The sequence below is a fragment of the Ailuropoda melanoleuca genome, chromosome 1 (assembly GCF_002007445.2).
Source record: "Ailuropoda melanoleuca isolate Jingjing chromosome 1, ASM200744v2, whole genome shotgun sequence".
Taxonomy (NCBI): domain Eukaryota; kingdom Metazoa; phylum Chordata; class Mammalia; order Carnivora; family Ursidae; genus Ailuropoda; species Ailuropoda melanoleuca.
This window is the reverse complement of record NC_048218.1, coordinates 159791118-159812470: the sequence shown is the minus strand read 5'-3', so window position 1 is coordinate 159812470 and position 21353 is coordinate 159791118. Positions and strand designations below refer to the sequence as shown.

General features: G+C 42.1%; 1 protein-coding gene across 1 annotated transcript in view; it reads right to left on the bottom strand.

Annotated features, from left to right (window-relative positions):
- DNAH11 (dynein axonemal heavy chain 11) overlaps positions 1–21353 on the bottom strand; it is a 323435-nt gene that overhangs the window by 281677 nt on the left and 20405 nt on the right. Inside the window, exons 7-12 of the mRNA XM_034643547.1 lie at positions 19539–20833; positions 17929–18072; positions 10464–10660; positions 9829–10027; positions 8755–8854; positions 5609–5820 (exon numbers count right to left, since the gene is read on the bottom strand). Coding sequence (XP_034499438.1) covers positions 5609–5820; positions 8755–8854; positions 9829–10027; positions 10464–10660; positions 17929–18072; positions 19539–20333 — 1647 coding nt within the window. The 5' untranslated portion in view covers positions 20334–20833. The remainder of the gene's footprint in view (positions 1–5608; positions 5821–8754; positions 8855–9828; positions 10028–10463; positions 10661–17928; positions 18073–19538; positions 20834–21353) is intronic.

Below are 21353 nucleotides of genomic sequence, written 5' to 3'. Positions count from 1 at the left end.
TTGGGGTATTAGCTAAATTATCTCAGAGGATCTCAGGTTCCTCATCTAGAAAGGGAGAGAGAAGAATTAAGTGAACCTCAGGATCCCTTTTAGCTCTTAAGCTCTGCGTTCTTTTCTGCTTCCTAAGCAACTCTCTAGAGCATACCCAACCATGAGTACGCTCTTCTCTCTTACTCAATGGTATCAGCCCACACCAACAAAAAACCCATGGGATTTAGGATGAACTGGTCCCCACTTCAGAGGCCTTATACACTAAAATACTGCTAACCAATTTATCAATAAACCAATTAATCAGTTATTAAGCAATTTATCAGTGATACTATGTTACTTGGATACCTGTCTCCCTGCTGCTGCTTTTCTATGTGTTTTTATGGATTCTTACTTTTGCTCAAACCTGACATCTCTTTTCCAAGCTCACCTCTCAGACTTAAACTTTTCTTCACCTGTATCTTTTCTTTCTTTCTTTTTTTTTTTTTTTTAAGGATTTTAGTTATTTTTTTGACAGAGAGAGAGACAGCCAGCAAGAGAGGGAACACAAGCAGGGGGAGTGGGAGAGGAAGAAGTAGGCTCCCAGCAGAGCAGAGACCCTGATGCAGGGCTCAATCCCAGGACCCTGGTATCACGCCCTGGGCCAAAGGCAGACACTTAATGACTGAGCCACCCAGGCGCCCTGTATCTTTTTTTTGTCTTAAGATTTTATTCATTTATTTGACAGAGAGAGAGAGCACACAAGCAAGGGAAGCAGCAGAAGGAGAGGGAGAAGCAGGCTCCCCACTGAGCAGGGAGCCTAACTCGGGGCTTTATCCTGGGACCCTGGGATCATGACCTGAGCTGAAGGCAGATGCTTAAATGACTGAGCCACATAGCTGTCCCTTTTCGCGTAGGATCTTGAAGGACAATATCCACAAAAGATATACCAACCCATGGAATAGACAGAGTGGTGGGCCTAGAGTAGTAATGAGGTATAAAAACAGGGAGCAGAGTCAGGTTACCAGAGAAAAGAAGTCATTTAAAAAAAATTAAATTAAAAAAAAAAAAAAGACCCCATTATCAAACTCCAGTATGCCATCAACTGAGGTGGCCAGATGATGAGATGATGCCTTTTGTAAGTCTGGCCTAAATGACTATGCTTAGAAAAGAAGAGAAACACATTTACTCCTAAAATAAAATGGATCTGAAATGGGAATGCCTAGAAGAACCAGCCATAGCATGAAAATGAACGAAACCGACCAGGAACAGCAGCAAATGATGGAGACCACGGTCACCTAGACAGCACATGACCTTTCCAAAGCGGTACCTGAAGCTCTCACAATGGACTGTGCCAACGGCCAAAACAGAGCCAGTTCTGTGAGATCTCTGACTTTTCAGTGGAGGCTGGAATGCCAAAATTTAAATGAGACCTCCTCAATATAAGCAATATTCTTCTGAAATTTTAAAATACCATAGAAAATAAAAACACTGCACTGATATATTAGCCAAATACAGATGATAGAATGCCAAGTTATTACCTCTGATGTTTAACACAGCAAGCGTTCAAACGTCTCATCAACACATTGAGGTCAACAGATTCATGGAACACAAAGTACATGAAAGCTACATGATGAAATTATAAAAACCACTAAATGTGTAATGACATAAATTGTGCAAGGTACAAATTAAACAACACGGTACAACTATTTACCCAATCAATCACCCAAATGTTTTTAAAATGGTAATGATCGGGGTGCCTGGGTGAATCAGTCGGTTAAGCATCTGCCTTCGGCTCAGGTCATGATTCCAGAGTCCCAGGATTGAGCCCCACATCGGGCTCCCTGCTCAGTAGGGAGTCTGCTTCTCCCTCTGCCCCTTACGCAGCTTGTGCTGCCTGACTCTCTCACTCTCCTCTCTCTCTCAAATAAATAAAATCTTAAAAAAAAAGATAATGCTCAAAGCTGGTGAATTATAGTAAAACGTTTTATACATTGATAATAGCAATGTACTTGATATAACCTTTTAAAAAGAATTTGTAAAAATCAAAAATTGTTCAAGAGTCATGAAAAGATTGTACCCTTTGATCAATATCAGGAATTTATATTAAACCAATTATCCAAGTTAAGGAAAAAGAACTCTCATATAAAGTTGTTTTCTGGCTATTGCTTATAATAGAGGAAACTGGAAGCAACCTAAATATCCAACAAAAAATAATTTTTCAAAGGGGCTAGTAAAAAAATAATTATATATATGATAAAATGCATAAATATGTTTTCAGAGAATGAAATATAAAAAAGGCTGAATTTTATGGTGATAGATGCACAGAACTATTTCTATTAAAAATTTTATGCAATGAAAATACTTCACAATTATCATTAGTACACCACATATTACATTATAATTAAAAATCAAAACTATTATTTTAAAATATGGAACCTAGTCTAATGGACAAGAAATTCTGCCACTTAAAAACTGGGTGCCCTTAGGAAAGCTATTTATCTTCTCTTGACTTCAAGGGATTTTTTTAAAATTATAAAATAGAATACTAATAGTATCTATATGTCATAGCATTGCTAGGGAATTACATTTGTAGTTTTTGTAAAGGCTTAGAAGAATTCCTAGCAAATATAAGCACTATAGAGTGCTTGTTATTATAAGAAATAAACTAGACAGCAAATCACTGGGGAAGAGTTGGGGAGAGTTCGGCTCTTCAGGGAACCCAGGTATGAATGTTGGCCCATTACTGATTTGTGATTCCTAACATGTTGTGACACATTTACTATGAAGTCCACTTGAGAATCAAGGATATCAGGTCATTGGAACATTTGGATAGAAGCCAGAAACACTAAGCAACAAGGGAAGCTACATTATTTCCTTGGGAACTTGGCAAACTGGCCACTGACATTGACTAGAGGTCAGAGATAATAGGTTTCCAGGCTTACAGGACTTCTTACCAGCCACCTACTATGATAAGTAACCACCTCTGGAGCTTATACATCAGCAGGGCTTTCCAGTAAAAGTTTTAATAAATCTCAAAATAAGATGAGGAGACTTTAAAAGGGGTAGAGCAGAAGTTGTGAGTGTAACTGTTGACTCTTCAATAGGGATCATGCTCTCTAACTTGGAGATCCAAAGCCATTAGAACCCAGCACACTTGCTTAACAACAAAGAAAGAAACAGAACAAAGCCAGAAGAGAAGATAAAATATAGCAAGGAATTGACCTGTGGTTATCTCTCATTAACAGCTGCAATTAGTTTGGAGGTCAATAGCTTAGAACTAGCTTTTACTGAGCCTCTATTAAATGCCACACTGGGCATTCAACTTAGGTTACCTCTTGATCCTTGAACTAGGCATTATCCTCACTTACAGATATGGAAACTGAGGTTGGAAGAACCAATTTAACTCCCCCTTAAGTGTTTCAATTAGAATTGAATCCAGGTTGGTCTAAAGCCAAGGTCCTTTTCCATATACTCCACCTCTTTAAAAGCAGAGAGAAACACACACATTGCCAACTCAATCTCACAATCCAGAAACTCTCAACCGCAAGTTAGGAGACCCATTCTCTGATCTGGATTTCTCCCTAAATTCTCCAGGAAATTCAGCAAATGCTGTCATTTTTCCAGTCTCAGGTAATTCATCTAAAAAAATATCAGGGACTGGATTGAAACACAGTTCCCAAACCACTGCTGTTTATCCTACAATAGTGTTCTCTTTACTGCTTGTAACAGCAAGATTCTGGGCCCTGGGGCAGCAGGAGCCACAAGCTGTCTGCCTTGTCTCCGAGCACACTTTCAGGGTTCCAAATGCCCTCCAACCTACCCAACTGTACAGTAAAGCATTTTTTATTTTCTCTGCCAGTCACGGTGTCAACACCGCTGGGAGGCATTAGTCTAGATCGGAGATTTAGGTCAATTGCAGTCATCCACAACCCTCCGAGCAAGTGACCCAGAACTGTCCCAAGTATCCTATCGCCTCTGCCACAATGATTGCTCCCAGAACGGAATTAGAACCCACTGGACCAGAACTAAGAAAGAAAGACAACCTCTTTCCAGGGAAGTTCCTCCGCTAGAAGCATAGACATCTGGAGCTACTAAAAGCCGTCTTAGCTAACAAGCGATGAGAATAAAGTCAAACACGATGAGCAAACGGAGGATGGCAGAGAGCTTTGGAATTATCATCTGACATCTCTAAATCAAGCTATTCCCGGAGCCACTGTGTTCTTAGACTTCCCAGGTCACATGAGCTTATACTTTTTTTTTTTTTTTTTTTTTTTTTTTTTGCTTCAGTCGTCAGCTGCAGCTGGTGGCGATCTGCTTCTCACGGAAAGCATTCTGAACAACCCCAAGTCTAAGTCATAGACAGATTCTGCTTCTCGGGCATTTGTTTTACGAAAACTCCTTAGTGGTTCAGACACACATGCTGCTTACTGAGCTTGCTATGGTGAGAACTATGTCCCCCGAAATTCATATACTAAAGCCCCAATCACCGTGACTATCTAGAAATCAGTGCTTAGGAGGCCATTAAGATGAAATGAAGTCCTAAGAACAGGACCCTAACGTGATAGGACTGTAACTTTTTAAGAACAGAAAGAGAACTCTCTCTCCACCATGTGAGGACACAGAGAAAAGGCAATTACTGAAAGCCAGGGGGAGAAAAACCTCTCACCAGAACATGACCATACTGGCACCTTGATCTGAGCCCGTCTCTGAAATTGTGAGAAAACAATTTCTGAAAATAAAACCACCCAGTCTGTGGTATTTTGCTATGGCAGCTCAAGCTAAGACACACCTCCAACTGGAAACCACTGGGTTATGTACCCTCCAAGGATCTTTTAGCTCTCAAATTATAAAATATTCTCTGATTTTATGGACCCATGAAGAATTAAAGTTCATACAGAGAAATTAAGAAAACAGTCCAATTTTTAAAAACATTTTCCAAGTGAAGAATAGACAAATATAAATGAGATTTTTAAAGATCAACTATGAATCAATTCTTTAATACAATTCCATTACTCTTGTTTTTAGAATTTTTTTCAGCCAGGTTCTCTTACCTTACTTTCTGGAAGTCTTCCTCAGTCAGTGTTCCTGTGGAACCAAAGGGAAAGCTACGAAGAAAGGACTATACCTGTCTTTTATTATCATTATTATTATTATCATTATTATTATTATTATTATTATTATTTTGAAGTGGGGGAGAAGTGGGAGAGGGGCAGACGGAGAGGGAGAATCTCAAGCCAGCTCCACGCCCCGCACAGGAGCCCAACACAGGACTCAATCCCACAACCCTGAGATCATGACTCGAGCCAAAAATCAAGAGTCAGACGTTCAGCCAACTGAGCCGCCCAGGCGCCCCACCTGTCCGCCTCTTATTAGAAGCTACCTTCAATCTCTTTGAAGAAAGGTAGGGTATTAAATCCAGTAACAAAGTGTCCTTTGAATGCACTGGACTGATTTCCAGAGCTTCTCTGCCATTTAGAATAAAAAGTCACCTAGTTTTTGTTACCATAAAAGTCCTTTCTGAAAAAAGAGAGGAGAAGGGTGTTCCTACTATAGACTAGACTCGCTCATTCTCCATTGGTTTATTAAAACCTACCACGTGGCAATGATCGTTCTTCCTTTTTTTTCTTATACTACATACCTGGTCAATGAAGAGATTACAAAACTCTTGCAATAAAATTATAATCCGAGCAGGAGTATTATAAAACTTGGAATGACTCCAGATGAGGCAGATGGTATGAAACAATGGGGCGATGAGTACACGGATCTGCGGGAATTCCGTCTCCTGGAGACACCGAACATGTCTTCTCAGGGGTCTCAGGTAAAGCTCCACATCTTGGGCTTCCAGGAGCGCTGAAAGGAAAGAAACCACCATTAATGTGTTGCAGTCTCCTTTTCCAAATTCACTTCACAAGTTCAAGAAAACAGTGCAAAAGAACATGACTATACTTAAATGCAGTCCTCTTTCTTTTCATATGGCTTCTCCCACCCCTGAGCTACTAGGGATTTGGAAGGCTTTCTACGCCGTCGGTGTGTAGCAGCCATTCAAGAGAGCCTTGGTGTAGTCCCCTACACAGCCCAAGCAAACCGTGAAGCAAGACTTAGTGGGAAAACATACCTTTAAGATCTAAAGAAATTTACTCAACTCCACGAAACCGCAGGAATAAAACATGTCTGCAAAGTTACCGTCACTTTATGGTTGGGGTTACAAACCCATCCCTAGAATGTTAATTCCTCTTTAGGTACTTGGTACCAGCACAATCTCAGCGTCTCATCCCAGTGTCCTATGAGAGTAACTCAGGCAATGACTGAATTTTGTATTATTCAAAATGTAACTACTAGAATTGTTAAGTACAGGTGATAAAAAAAGTATTTTGGAACTAGACAGAGGTGAAGGTTTAGGACACCACAACTGTCATAACTGTCTTTCCGCTCTACACTTCAAAACAGTTTTCTGTGAAATGAGTTTTATCTCCATCTTAAAAATCGTTAAGCAGGGTGAATAAGGAATTTCCCAAAAATGCTTTAGCATTTTTCATATATATTTCATATATATATGAAGAAAAATATTATTACTGCTTAATACAATCCAAATTTTCTCTTGATTAAAATTAGTCATTTTAGGGATTCCTGACTGGTTCAGTCAGTAGAGTACGCAACTCAGTCTCGGGATGGTGAGTTCAAACCCCACACCAGGTGCAGAGCTTACTTAATAAAATTGGGGTGCCTGGGTGTCTCAGTCGGTTAAGCACCTGACTTGATTTCGGCTCAGGTCATGATCTCAGGATTGTGAGATCAAGCCCCATTTCGGGTTCCATGCTGGGCATTGAGCCTGCTTGAGACTCTCTCTCCCTCTGCCCCTCCCCTCCACCCTCCAGCCTGCTCTCAAAAAAAGAAATAAATAAATAAAGTTAGTCATTTTAATGTACCCTGAATGGATCTCCAATAAACTGCATCCAAATACCTCTGATCAACCGAAAACAGGCTTTACTTATGAAGGTAGGGAATGAAGTAAATTCTTATTTTCTGGTATTATCCCAAAAGACTGCTGCCTGGCGGGGGGCAGGGGTGAGGCAGGGCCGGGGCGGGGGGGGGGGGGGGNAGCCAACAGTTTTTGGCTGTCAGAGTCAGGAATGCACCCACTCCTATTACTCCACTTAACATATAACCCATTTATCTGTCCACCTAAACAATAAAGACCTCAGAAGAAAGAGAGCATCCACAAACTATTTTCTTCCCCGGTTGTACCCATGTTTTCAAATTAGTGTGTTTTTATCAATGTTAATTTCAAAATTAAAAAATCACATCTGATAAGTGCCTTTAAAATATGGTAAGCACATCTGGCGATTTCACAGGGCGTCAAGGACGTCCTTCAGAGGCGGCCTTCCACATCTAACTGACAATGGCTTGGGGCCATGTGTTCTGAAACAGTTTATGTCTGACTCTCGAAATCCATGTGCTCCTAAGGCCCTGAGTAACCCCCTGGGACTTGTTCCTGCAGAAACTTTATCCACAGAAAATGTTCATCTTACATGAACACAGAAACAATGCGAGCAGCCTCTACTGAGGACACGCTCACGGTGTGCCCAGCACCACATACCCTGCATAATTTATCTTTATCCAGTGCTTCTCAGCCAGGGAAGGTTTGGCCCCCAGGGGTCATCTGGCAATGTCTGGTGACACTTTTGATGGTCACAACTGCAACAGGGGGGAGTGGGTGGAGGCCAGAGACACTGCTCAACATCCAGCAAAACCCGGAGCAGCCCCCACCCCAACCAGCCTGCCCGGAATGTCAATGCTGATCAACACAGACAAGACTGCGGGGAAAAATGACAAGGTTGAGAAATATTGCTCTAATCCTCAGAACAATTCTGTAAGGAAGGTGTTCATATGCCAATTCGGCCGATGAAAACCAGAGGCTCAGCAAATTTAAGATGTACTGAGGGCATGTGGGACAGGAATGCTGCTGTGACAGACCTTCCAACCCAAATACTCCCCCTCATGATCCCTTTCCCAGAACTCCTGGGGAAAACCCTGCAGAGATAACCTAACACTCAAGTGTATTTGCAGTATTTCCTAACCTTACTTACCTTATATAGGAAGAAATTAAAAAGTCATTTTCTAATGTTAGCAAAAAAGCTATGCACCCAATTATCTTACATTTCAACATTTAAAACTTCAGTCTCATGCGTATGCCTCTTTGCTCAAATATGCTTCAGGAAACATGAAGAGAAATCAAGAAACAAGAGGGCTGTCCCCCTGGGTAGAGCTGACGCTGGACAGTGAGGGGACAAGCAGACTTTTCACTGAAACTTCTGGTTTTTAACCACGTACATGCACTTGTTCAAAATTCAGCAAACAAACCCTCCTTTATGTTTAATCCTCACCGAAATTTCAATGACGACTTTGAGCTCTTTTGAGCTAAGCACCTGGTGGGTGCCAAGTACCAGAGACTCTATCAGAGTTACTGAACTAAGTGTAGCCCCACTGCTGACTAGGAAACGCCCATGTTGGGCTTCCACTCACCCCTTGCAAAGGCCTTGCTCACACACATTCCAATTAGAACTTCCATCTGGAGCCTGTTTGCTAGATCCCTACAATCTATCCTAAAAATAGTTTAATGTAACTGGAGAATGAGTACTAATGAAGAAGAATTTATACATAGAAGAGCCAAGGGCCATCACCTCATGAACATGTGAATAGCAAAAGGGCAGACGAGGCCAGGCCGGCAGGCAGGGTTGAGATCATGACGGACACCAACACCAGGCCAAAGAGCCAGAGTCTTACCATTTTTCACGGTCGTGAAAATGTCCTTCAAAGTGGGAAGATAGCTGCTTCGTTTAATTTTCAGAATCCTAACCATGTTGAGGACAACAGGAGCTCGAAGCTACATTGAAAAAGAAAATGTAGCATTTGGTAATAAAATACTTAAGTTCTATTCCACTCACGCACAATACACACAGCTTTTCGTATGCAAAGACTTATCTGGTTTCAGGTTGAAAATAATTTTTAACAGCATTTCTTCCTTAAGCTTGAATTTTATTTTACATTTATAGTTCTTGAGTTTTCAAAAAGTGTGTCAATTTACACTTCACGTGTAAAATGTTAAATTTTCCATATAAAATTTCTTGCTATGTTTCAGAAAATTTGAGAGACATGCGAACATGAAAATGAATGTTTTAGTCTTCAGAACATTAAATCAAGTAATACGTCAGGCAAACACCAGAGGAAACAAAGTTAGCTCTTCCAAAGCTGCATCTCTCTCTTCCAGGCAAGACTCTACTCCTTCCTAAATCAATTCAATCAACTAGATTAATTAAATTTTGCCACCTTCAACATTTCCCTGGGGAACCACTCTCTACGCCACAGTGTTTCCAATTATCAAATGCTGTCAAAATACTCTCAGAAAGTCAAAATTACTTTTAATCTCCATTCATTTTACTTTTTTTTTTTTTTTTTTNTTTTTTTTTTTTTTTTTTTTTTTTTTTTTAAGAGAGAAAGGGAGAGCATGCACAAGTTGGGGGTAAGGGGCAGAGGGAGAGGAGAGAAAGAATCCCCAGCGGCTCCATGCCCAGTTCCGAGCCTGATGCGGGACTCCATCTCACGGCCCTGAAGTCATGACCTGAGCAGAAATCAAGAGTCAGACGCTTAACCAACTGAGCCACCCGAGAACCTCAGTCCCCATTCATTTTTAAAGTGCACACCGTATAGAACTTTGGAATGAGAACAGACTATTAAGTCATCAAAGACAGTATGTTAAACCTTTAAAGTGATTAGAAATTCTACAACTGACTACAACCAAATTCTCCAACTGACTTTGCTAAGTCAGTTTACAAGCAATTTGTAGGGCTGTCTACTTACTTGATCATAAACGCATGAGAGATTCTCTCTCCTCATCATCCAGAAATCCAGTTCAGTTTGAGGACTCGAGTGAAGACCGTTCAGCAAAGGCTGCACTGAATCTTTCTCTACAATCTCTTGGATTTGATGTGACCATTTAATAACCACAGACTCAATCGCATGGAGTAGTGTCCTTTCATTTACCTCTAGCGTACAAACACTGAAATGATCAATAAAATAATTCAAAAGCCAATTACCTCATCCAAAGAAAGATAGGACTTGGATGTTAAGAGGTATTTTTTCCATGAGCTGGTTTTCCAAATATAAATATTTCAAAATCAGATCCTTTATTTTTATAGCCTCAATTTTAGTGGTGGCATAAACATTGTAAAACAAATGATCATATCCTCAAGCCATTATTGCCAAAAGAATTTTGTTGACATATTGGCAATTGTTACAGCTTGCTTTTTGGGCAGTAGGCTTGTAAGAAGGATACTTTGTAAGGAAATAATAAACAGGCACTCTGCACAACTTTTTTAAAAATGACACAGTTCTAATAATTCTCTATCTTACTAGTAGTTTTCTGGGGATATGATATTAATTGGGTATGTGGACTCTCCATTTTAATATTCTATATGTACCATAACAGTACATACTTGGTCTCAGAGTACTTCTGGTCCAGGTCCATTTTTCCTGCTATTGTGGGAATTGGTAGAAGAGTTCTTCTCAACATTTTGCCCCGAAAAACGTGCGTTTTACTTTTCATGACTTCTATGTGGCGTTCCATGTCTTGTGAAATAAAACAGGACCAGGACTTATGGTTGTTCCTATTAGAAAGAATCGGCACCAAAATCTACAGAAAGAGAAACATTTTCAAAAGAAGTTAATTTACAGACAATGCACTTCTTCAAAGATCTTCTTGTCACACAAAATCAGCCACAAAAGCACTCAGTTTTTTAAAATATTCTCCTAGGAGATCAAATTTACAAAGAGAGGATACAATCAGTATCCCATTTAAACTTCATCGATTAGACAAAATCTTTCAAAGCAGAAATACGAGGCGGCTTCTTCATTCATTTAGCCATTTATCAAGCATTTGAAGAGGTCCCCAATAACTCAAACACTGCGTAAACTAAGCACAGTCATGTCAGGTAAGCAAACAGCTTTCTTCATGCAAACTGAGCACAATGGCAGGTCCATAAATGAAAAAAATATTTTTTGAATCCCATCGAAGCAAAAGTAAATTAATCTTCTCAAGCCCTGGGTGGCATACCAGTGGATTCAAGTTTCACAGTCCAAAACATGTTTATTAATCACCGTCCCTTTTCTGGAGCTTCCTCTACCATTAAATTGGGAATGTCATGTATGTGACGCCATGTATGCGAAAGCCCTCAACAATTATTTTTGTATTCCCAGGACCCAACATACGTTCACGAGAATGTGTTGAGTGAATGAAATTATTAGCTCTTCTTGCTTTCCCATCCCTTTCTAGTATCTTCTAATTTTCAACACTTTTCATTTTTCTGATAATCCACCAGGCGTACCGGCATTATACCATAAAATTTCCATTAGCTAAAATGCTCAGAAAATAATCACTCCACCTTTTCAAAGTCTATTTTGACAATACAATCACTTTTGTTTTCTAACAGTGTTGAAACAAAGCTTTCCAAATTGTATTATTACATTTTCCTGCTCAGAGCCCACTACGTGCCAAGCTAGGAAAACAGCAGAGTAAGAAACAGTCTGCCTGCGATGAGCTCGGTGGGTTATGTCCTTGGCCTTAAGAACGGCCGTGATTCGAGGCATGTGCAGGATGCCAAGTGGAGACACAGGATAAACACATCGATATATACAAAATCCTTCCAGACTCCACAAGTAGAATGCTTCCGGAAAACTGCCAGTCTGGCCCACCAGGAATTAGCTTTGGGAAAGGCAGGGTCGTTCATGAAGAGCTTTGGAAATCACACCGAGAAGTTAAAGCTTCTTGGGGGGAACATGCACTGACCCACTGGAAAACTCTCTCGACTAAATCCCAGATTTCAAAAACTATTTCTGAACATCAGGCGTGAGGAAAATTCTGGTTAGTCGGCATAGCTAATTCACTGGGTACGGTTTCAAACTTTCACTCCATTTATGATTCTATGACGAAGCCAACTTCTTTTCAAGTATTTCTGTCACATGCTGTAGATAAAACCGTGAAGTTCTGAGCCATGTGCTTTGCAGACAGATTAGTCAAAGACGGGAGCATCACTGTAAACCTCGTTTAAAACAAAAAGACCTGGGACGTGCTATTTACTTAATTGCACATATTGTTAAGCTATACACAAAGTAATTCAATTAGTTTTTGTTTCCATTGGGAAGTTTTTTTTGCCTACTTTTTGTGGTTTAGAAGAAAAATTCCAAACTTTTTCTGACAACTAAAATAATTTGAATGCTTACATATTCAATAGATGTACAATGTGTAACTACAGATTAAAGAACTATGAGACCTTTGCCATGGTTTTCTTTACTTACCTTCTTTGATCTTTAAGATTTTATTTATTCATTTGAGAGAGAGAGAGAGAACACGAGTGGAGGGAAAAACAGAGTGGGACAAAGCAGACTCCACGCTGACCACAGAGCCCGACCAAGGGCTTGATCTCACAACCCGGAGACCACCATCTGAGCGGAAATCAAGAGTCAAAAGCCCAACCGGCTGAGCCACCCTGGTGCCCCCCGCTTCTTTAATCCTTTTTTAAACTGGGGATTTTCTTTTCACAATAGTTCTTAAGTCAATAAAGACTATTACCTGGGCAATACTTTCAAAATGTAGGAGCCAGGGCCTCCCCCAGACTTCTTAAATTGGAATGCCCAAGGATAGGACCTACACACCAACAACAAAAACTAAATCAGACTTCCATTTGGGCTCGGTAAACCAAATGCGTAATGATGATAATTCACAATTATTGTTTCTTGGAGGATTTGGGTCAATATATTAAAGAAATAACTAACATTTTAAATAGTTTTGCTAAATATAATACAGCTACCGATCATACTATATGGGAACACATAATAATGTTGAGCAGATTGGGAGTTCAACTTTGGACAGGTTCGATTTGAGACATTACACAATAAGTGGCCATGTCCACAAGGAAGGTGGACATCTGAGCTTGGAGTTGAGAAGACAGATCCAGGCTGGAGACAGAAGTCTGGGAGGCCCCAGTGCATCAGCGTAAAGTCCCATTACTCTGAGTAACTGAGTCAAACTCCAAAAACTTCCACACTGAATATATGTGAAAGTATCATTTAAATGAGTAAAAAATTAATATGAAGGCACAAATGATTTTCCCCACCTTCAGTTCAAACACTTGGCCCATTCCTTCTTTATTCTATCTCATTTAAGAAGCCAAACACGGGAAAGCTCCCTCAGTACCTTTCAAAGCAATCACTGTTAAATCAATAACATCTCTTCTTCGTTTAACAGAATCACCAATCCACCCGTCCTTGCAAGGAATGTGTTTCTTGTTAATGTACAAGTCAGAAAGTACAAGTTGATTAGCTTGGAATGCAAGTCATAAAGGACCACTGACATTTCATCTGACTCTACAACGTCCAGATTAAGCCTGGCCTGATAAAAACCTTCCTAGAATATGCGTTAGCACGACCATCTTCCAAACAACACGGGAATCCGGGCTTGGCCACCACCTTTGCCGGCAACCATCTGAAATACATGGCTATTTTCGTTCGTTTTTTAACCTCATCAGCCCCTCTGGCCTTGTTTCTCACCACCCTCCAGCTCTGGTTCCCCAATCCAGCTACATTAATTTACTCCTCTTCTAAAAAATGAATCTTCATTTCCTCATCTCTGTGCCTTCACATTGTTTCTCCCTCTGCCCAGAATGCCCTTCCTCCTCCACCGTCTAGCTCTCTCCTCCTTGTCCTTCAACACTGTGGGGACCAAGTGATTTACCATATGACTGTGGCTGCTTTTGAGCATAAAAACAGACACTAAAAATTAGCAGACATTCACTGATCTGTGACAGGTGGAAACCAAAAGCACCCCAGGCGAAGTGAGACCTACAATCATCCTATTAGAGTCGCCACAGCCCTGCCAGCCCTCTAGCGTGCAGAGCACCCCTCAGCTCCCCCAGCAGGACTACTGTGACCTCCCACACAGACTCAGATGTCGGCCTCCCTCAACAGACTGCATACTTTCTGAGGGCGCAAACTACATCACTAATTGCCACGTCTGTCCGGTCACCAGCACCAAGTAGGTCTTCCATAAATATGGACTAATAACTGAGATCAGCATGAAATTTCCAAGTGTCCTTTTCACATGTCCAAAAAGATTCAAATGGAAATATCAGAGATCATACACCAAATGCTTCTTCTCTAAAGAAATACCGCGAAGCCTCCGTGTTTTGTCTCTTATGAGAACAGGGTGTCAATTAGCTCTTAACTGACTTTCATTCATTGAACAAGTACTGAGCTCCTACCACGTATGTGGCAAGGTCTTAGGTGTTTGGGCCGTAACAGGGAGCAAAACAAAGACTCAGAGCAGGAAGTAGAGTAAGGCAAGTGAGGCATTCATGCTGGAACTGGATATCAAAGAGCACCAAGGGGCGCCTGGGTGGCACAGCGGTTAAGCGTCTGCCTTCGGCTCAGGGCGTGATCCCAGAGTCCTGGGATCGAGCCCCGCATCAGGCTCCTCCACTGGGAGCCTCCTTCTTCCTCTCCCACTCCCCCTGCCTGTGTTCCCTCTCTTGCTGGCTGTCAAATAAATAAATAAAACCTTTAAAAAAAAAAAAACCACCAAAAACTCAGGAAAGGAGATGAGTACTATTTTAAGGTTGATTTTTTTTTTTTTTTAAGATTTATTTATTTGAGAGCGAGCGAGCTTGAGTGCACACTCTTACACATGAGTGCAGGGAAGGGGGGCAGAGGGAGAGGATCTCAAGCAGACTCACCTTTGACCGTGGAGCCCAACACTAGGCCCAATCTCATGACAGATAAGATTATGACCTGAGACAAAACCAAGAGTCAACTCAACCTACTGAGCCACCCAGGCGCCCCTTCAGGTATTTTTTAAATCAAAATTAATGCAAAAAAAATTATGATGAACAAATTATCAACATCTTAAAATAAAGACAGCACTGATATTACTGATGTATTTTGCCTCAGGGTCCACTACAATCCAGTATGGCATTGTAAGCGATCCAGTTTTTATTTTAAGTGTTGCTTTTTATTGTTCTTTTTTAAATACTTCACTAAAATTTCATCTCAATTACTGAGTTTTTTTGTTTTTGTTTTTTATCCTCCTTGCCTACTTGTAAATTTTGCTCTTGAAGTGGGTGCCTCATTTGCTAACCCTTGTCTCTTCTCTGCAAAGGTTCCTGCCCTCCTGAAGGGTGGCTTTACTAAAAGGAGTTCTTTGAGCAAAACCATGTCAAGGACATGAAGGGGTTGAGTGAATTCTGGGGAAGATAAAGAAACAGCAGGGGTAAGAGTGTACCTGAGACAAGTAACAGCAAAGAGGTCATGGAGAGGTCAGATCAGATTCTGGACTAGGGCTTTCATCCCGTAATAAACCTAACAACCACCTGATGATCCCAAAGCTCGAAGAAGCTCCCGAGATTCTACAGCTGTAACCGTTTCCTAGGTAATACTGAGAGCTCTGATCCACAGAGAACATGCAAAGTCCGGACAACTACAAGCACTTGGGCCCTTATTCAGAGGCAAAGGGGGCCCAGGGCAGGGTCTGAGCAGAGAAGGGACATGTTCCGAATCCCGCTTCAACAGAACCCCTCTAGCAGCTGTTAGGAATAGGTTCTAGGTGGGAACCATGCAAAAGCAGAGAGACCAATTAGGAGACTAATGAGAGACCATGGTGAACCAGCCCAGAGTGGAAGCAGTGGAGGAGAGTACGGAGGCTGATTCTGAAGGTATGTTGAAGGTAGAACTTACAGGATTCCCAGCCAGAATGGATACAAAGGGTGACACAAAGCAAGGAGTCAGGGCTGACTCCGAAGTCTTCCGGCTTGAGCAACTGGAAGGATGGAGTTCACATCTACTCTTCCGGAGATAACCACAAGGAATGCAGGTTGGGGAAGATCAGTTCAACTTTGGATAGTAGGTTTGGGATGTTTATTACACAACAAGCATGAATTTCAGGAAAACAGGTGGATCTTCAAGTTTGAAATTGGGGAGGGAGCTCTTAGCTAGAGAGACAAGTTTGGGAGTACCTTGCATATCACCATAAACCACTGTCAATCAGCCCATTTTGTGAGCTGTACTAGATACTAGGCGAAGACAATCCTTATGAAATCCCTTAAAAAATAGAGAGTGAGTGTGCACAGGGAGGGGCAGAGGGAGAGACAGAATATCGAGCAGAGATTCAGGGCTCCAAATCTGACACGGGCCTCCTCCCACGACCCTGAGATCACAACCCAAGCCGAAATCAAGAGTTGAAATCAAGAGTCAGATGCCCAACCTACTGAACCAGCAGGGGCCCTTCTTATAAATGCTTTTAACCTAATATACAGCCATGCTTTACAGCCTTGTTCATACCGAATTTAAGTCTTATCCATAAATAAACCCAAGTGACTTCATAAGCGTGATCTCACTTTTTTTTCTCTCTTCCTAATACTCAGATTCTCAAGCATAATTATATCAATCTTCTAAACCACTTAAACTCTGAGGTTCTGAATGGTTTATACCTACGATAAATGTACTTGTTGACAGCTTACGCTCTTTAACGTTTTCCAGAATAGAATGCAGACCCTGGTACCGACACAAATCCAGAGAAAGGTCAGAGGAACTTGAAAGCTGTGTATCTTCTGTTGCGAGACACTATATTAGTATAAGAATTCCAAGGAAGACTGCATTCCTGCCCTTCCAAGCCCTACCGGATGGCAATTTGGATTCAAATGACAAAAAGCCATTCGTATTTCATGTGAAATCCCTTCATCAGGTTCAGGTCAATAAAAATTTCTCGAGCTCCTCCTACAAAACAAAAAGTGCCGTAGGGGCTTGGGGGATTGAAAACTCTCTTAGCATCTCCCCGGTATAATCTAAAACCAAGTCAATTCAACAGGAGGAGAGGGAAACTGAGCTAGGGTACTGCAGCTGGGAGTGAGAAACCTTGGATGGTCCCAAGACAGTAACGACTAAGGATGGAGAAGAGGCGTGAAACAGGGAGACTGGCAAATCGTTAGTAATAAATATGTTGGTAATTATTCCTACCTTAAGCATTGGCCTTGGCAGGACTGAAGTGATTATGGAGCTCTGATATCTAATCCAGTGTTTCCCGAAGTTTGGGGCACGTTAGAATCACCTTGGGATCTTTAACTGCCACTGGGCTCCAACTCACTCCCTTCTCATTTAATTGGTATTAGGAGTAACCAGGGCGAGGGTAGTTTAGAAAATTCCCCCAGGTGATGCTAATGTTCAGCAAAGTTTGAGAACCACTGCTCTAGTTCTGTAGAACCTGGTCATTTGGTACATCTTTCCTCAAAGCTGATCTGTGAACAAACGCTGACAGGATGAGGTTAGACAGGAAGACCAGCAGCACCCCTCCCCCATGGCAGCCTGCCTTTAATAAAATCCCCCGGATCCCACATTAAATCCCACTTTAAAAACGCCACAGTGAAAAATCCTGCATTAAAAGTTTAAGTAACCTGGGTTTAGAGAGCTTTTCTCTGATTTGAGGGGAGAGAAAGAGGAATTTGAAAGCAATCATTTCAAAAACTTTGTTTCCATTCCTTTTCCCCATTATCTGACCTGAGTGACACAATAACTAAGGGAAATCTGAAAAACTTACAATACGCATTTCCAAAGTGTCAGTTTGTCTCTAGTCTACATGAAATTTAAAACTATAGCTAAATACAAAAGCCTATTCCATTCAAGCTGCTTTTTTACTTCCATTATTTAGAAACAAAGACAAAAAGGGTGATCCTACGAATTACCATCCATTGAATATTAGCACCAGTATAATCTCATTTCAGAAACAGTTATCACATTCCACCTCCCTGGCTGAAGACATTACTGGCTTCTACATTTTTTTTAAGAGTCAAAGTTTTTCTGAATAATTCCAAGTGTCATAGAGATAAATTAAAGATTCAAATATTAAAGACAGACTAGCACCTCATCTAGGAAAGCAGTGACATGTCCAAACGATGAGGCAGTCAACTCTCCAAATAAAACCGTTTGAGAAAAATCATTAACTCCAATGTTTTCGGTAATCTTCTTGGCAATATAAACAAGTTTATGTTTTGCATCTTTTGGAATCTGAAACAAGAGCAAGATAATTAGTTTTAAGTTCACAGTGTAGTTTCCATGTTAACAGACAGGATTTGCTGTATCTAACTCGTAGCTGGATTGCTAGAAAAAGAAAAAACCTGGCATCTTGCCTACCTTTATAAATAAGGTAGTTTTGCTGCTCTTCCCCCCCCTTTCTACAAAAGGTATACAGTTTTCTTTGTTCTTTTATAATGTTAATTTCATGCCATTATTGATGTGGAAATATCACCTATAAAGGGCATGTCAATTACCCAAGATCATTACATCCCATAACATCTCGTAATTAAAAACAAACATAAGGAGAATTTAGAAGTTTTCTATCTCAGGAAAGGTTTATTCCTTTTCACAATCTTTTCTTGTTGTTGTTGTTTGAAAATAAGCCAAACTGAAATGAAGACCAGGCACAGGTTAACTTTTATTTCTATTCTCAAGATAAAGCGTTTAATGAAAATATTCTACCATTTCCACAACTACTGAGTTATTTCTTCAGATATAATCACTTAATTTGAGTAATACTAGAGTTAAGTGTCCTACCGCCTTGTTTGACAAATTATTTATAATTGGGAAAGTAGCAAAACAAAAAATTTCAAAACTCAAAATCCTAAGGCAAACTCCTGTTAGTCTCTTTCTTCTCTGGGATTCCAATTCCCAACTATCCCACATTTAGTGATGATAAAAAACACTTTTACAACATTACACTGAGGCACCGTACAACACTGAAAACTGTAAATCTTGTTCCAAACTTTTCACACTTAAAAAAAAGAACTGAATGCAAACGCTGTACTTGGGATACCTTAACCTTCCAGTGGAGGAGCAGTCTAAATCTTTAAAAATCTAAAAGAAAGAAAAGAAAGCAGAGCAAAGAAAAAGGGAAAACTACGGAAAGAAAAAAGATTGCCCCCCTCCACGGTTGGTAAATACCTTGTGTGCGCAGATTGCCTGGGCACTCTTTTTTTAAGGACTAAGTATCCTACATGAGATAAAATGTGACAAGCAGACTGAGCACATGACAAATTATTCAGGCTCTGCGAAACATTTTTTAGGGACAGGGCCCCAGACCCAAGAGCAACTGAAACTAAGTTATCCGGAACCGAGAACCCACCTTGCACCTATGGCCCAGGGAGCTGAAGAAAGCGCAGCTTCTCCTGCTTTATCCCGGTCGAACAACACGACCTTCTAGAACACTCAACTTNCCTTGCACCTATGGCCCAGGGAGCTGAAGAAAGCGCAGCTTCTCCTGCTTTATCCCGGTCGAACAACACGACTTTCTAGAACACTCAACTGCAAAGTGCGCGCACGTGGGGGATTTTGTAGACTCCAGGCCAAGAACTTCAAAGAAAGTTTTTTTAAAGAGCCCGAGTGCGTGCCCCACGGGAACCCAAAGAGCCGCGACTGGCCTGTCCACGCTATGCAGAGCAGGCGGCGAGACCGGGTCTTTGCCTGTCACCCCTTACCTCCCGGGAGACCGCGAGCGGCCCCGCGGCGGCGACGCTGAACACAAGGCAGGCGGGGCTAGGGCTCTCCAGGAACTCCCCCAGCACCTGCCGGTGGTCCTCGCTCTCCAAATACTGGCTCCATTTCTCTGCCGGGAGCCCCAGCAGCAGCTCCAGGCGGTCGCCGAGAAAGCGCACCCGTTCCTCTCGGGCGAAGCTCCGCGCTCTTCTGGCCGCCGCCTCCTCCTCCTCCTCTTCGTCCTCTTCCTCCTCCAGCTCCATCACGCCCGCCACCTCCAGGCCAGCGCCCGGGGTTAGGCGAAGGGCCTGTACTTCTGGGAAGCCGCTCGCCTCCCGGGCTGCCATCCCGCACGTCCGAGGGGGATGCGGGACCGGTCGGCTCCAAGCGCTCGCCCCTGCCCAGCCTGGGGTGGGCGAGGACACCTCTTCCCTCCCGCACGCGTCGCGAGAGGCTCGCACCTCCTCGGGCGATTGCAAGCAGCTTAGCCGCTCGCCCCCACCTGCCGCCACTTGGCTTGAGGGTGTTGCTCGCCTTGCGAGTCCCGCCGGCTGAGGCAGGCGGGAGAGCAGCTGCGCGTCCCGTTTCCCGGGAGACGGCGACCCACTCCTGCCCTCTGGGGGCGGAGTCAGCGTCGGGGGTGGGACCTTCGGACTCAGGGCACCGAACCCGGCGGGAGAAAGGGGGTGTCCTCTGTGGGTCTGAGCCGCTGGGTGGGCCGCCGCTTTTGCCCTCGGGCTGTTTGACCTGCTGGATGTTCCGTGGGGCTCCCAGCAAGCCCAGCACTGATTAATCATGGTTTAAGAGGCGCTGTCCGGTGCCGAGCTCCATGCTAAATCGTCCACCTTGATTATTTCATATAAACCCTAAAAAGTCAGGGCTCCGACTGGTCAGTTTGTTTTATGGGCAAGGGAACTGAGTCACAAAGTGACTGCCTAACGAGGAGAAAGTGGAACAGGAATTCAGGCCCAGCGCTGCGGGCTTTTATTCGCCTTGCTGAAAGTTGTCCAAATACTACCAGGAAAGAGCTAACCCTGGCAATGCAACTTTCCTAGTTGTGGAAATATAAGATCTAGGTATTCGAAGTTCTGATTCCGAACCTCACCGGACACTTACTAGAACGTTAACACGCCCAATAAGAAAACGCACAGCGCTCTTCGTACACTACAAAGTAGTACTTAGAATTACCACGCAATCCAAGAGTAAAAGGTCTGGAGAGACACGTTCCAGATTAAAGACAGTCTCCATGATTTTGCGATGGAATTTCAGTATGGTCTTTTAATGACATCTGTTGAGACTATTAAGGAAACTCTGATGACTGAAGTAGCCAGGATTTTGAAGGAGATTCCTCGAACTAAACTTTTTTTAATGGGTCCCCTTTACTTGTTCATTTCAAAATAAAGACTTCAAACTGCAATTCTCTCAAAGTAGCTCTGAAGGAGTGTTGCTGTCAATAATCCATTATAATAACTGATTATTGATAAATTGTTGTTTCTAGCAATATTTGGAGCCTCGATAATTTCTCTTTTTTGGGATTTGAGTCTGATGACAATCTGTAAGCTTTTCTAATGACATGATCAGATTCTTGAATTAACACAGGCTCCTGGGAAGCCTTTATAACAACTTCAGGTCATCAGGGCTGCTGGGTATGGGCCACAGCAATCCTTGACCCTTCAGTGGCTAGGGTGCAAGTCTGGGAATCACTGCAAACACCTTACAATGGGCTTCTTCATCTCCCTTCTCACCCCTACATTCCAGCTTTGCATCCCCTACCTCAGAGAATCAAATTCTGTAAATAAGAGTTAACAAATTAAAAA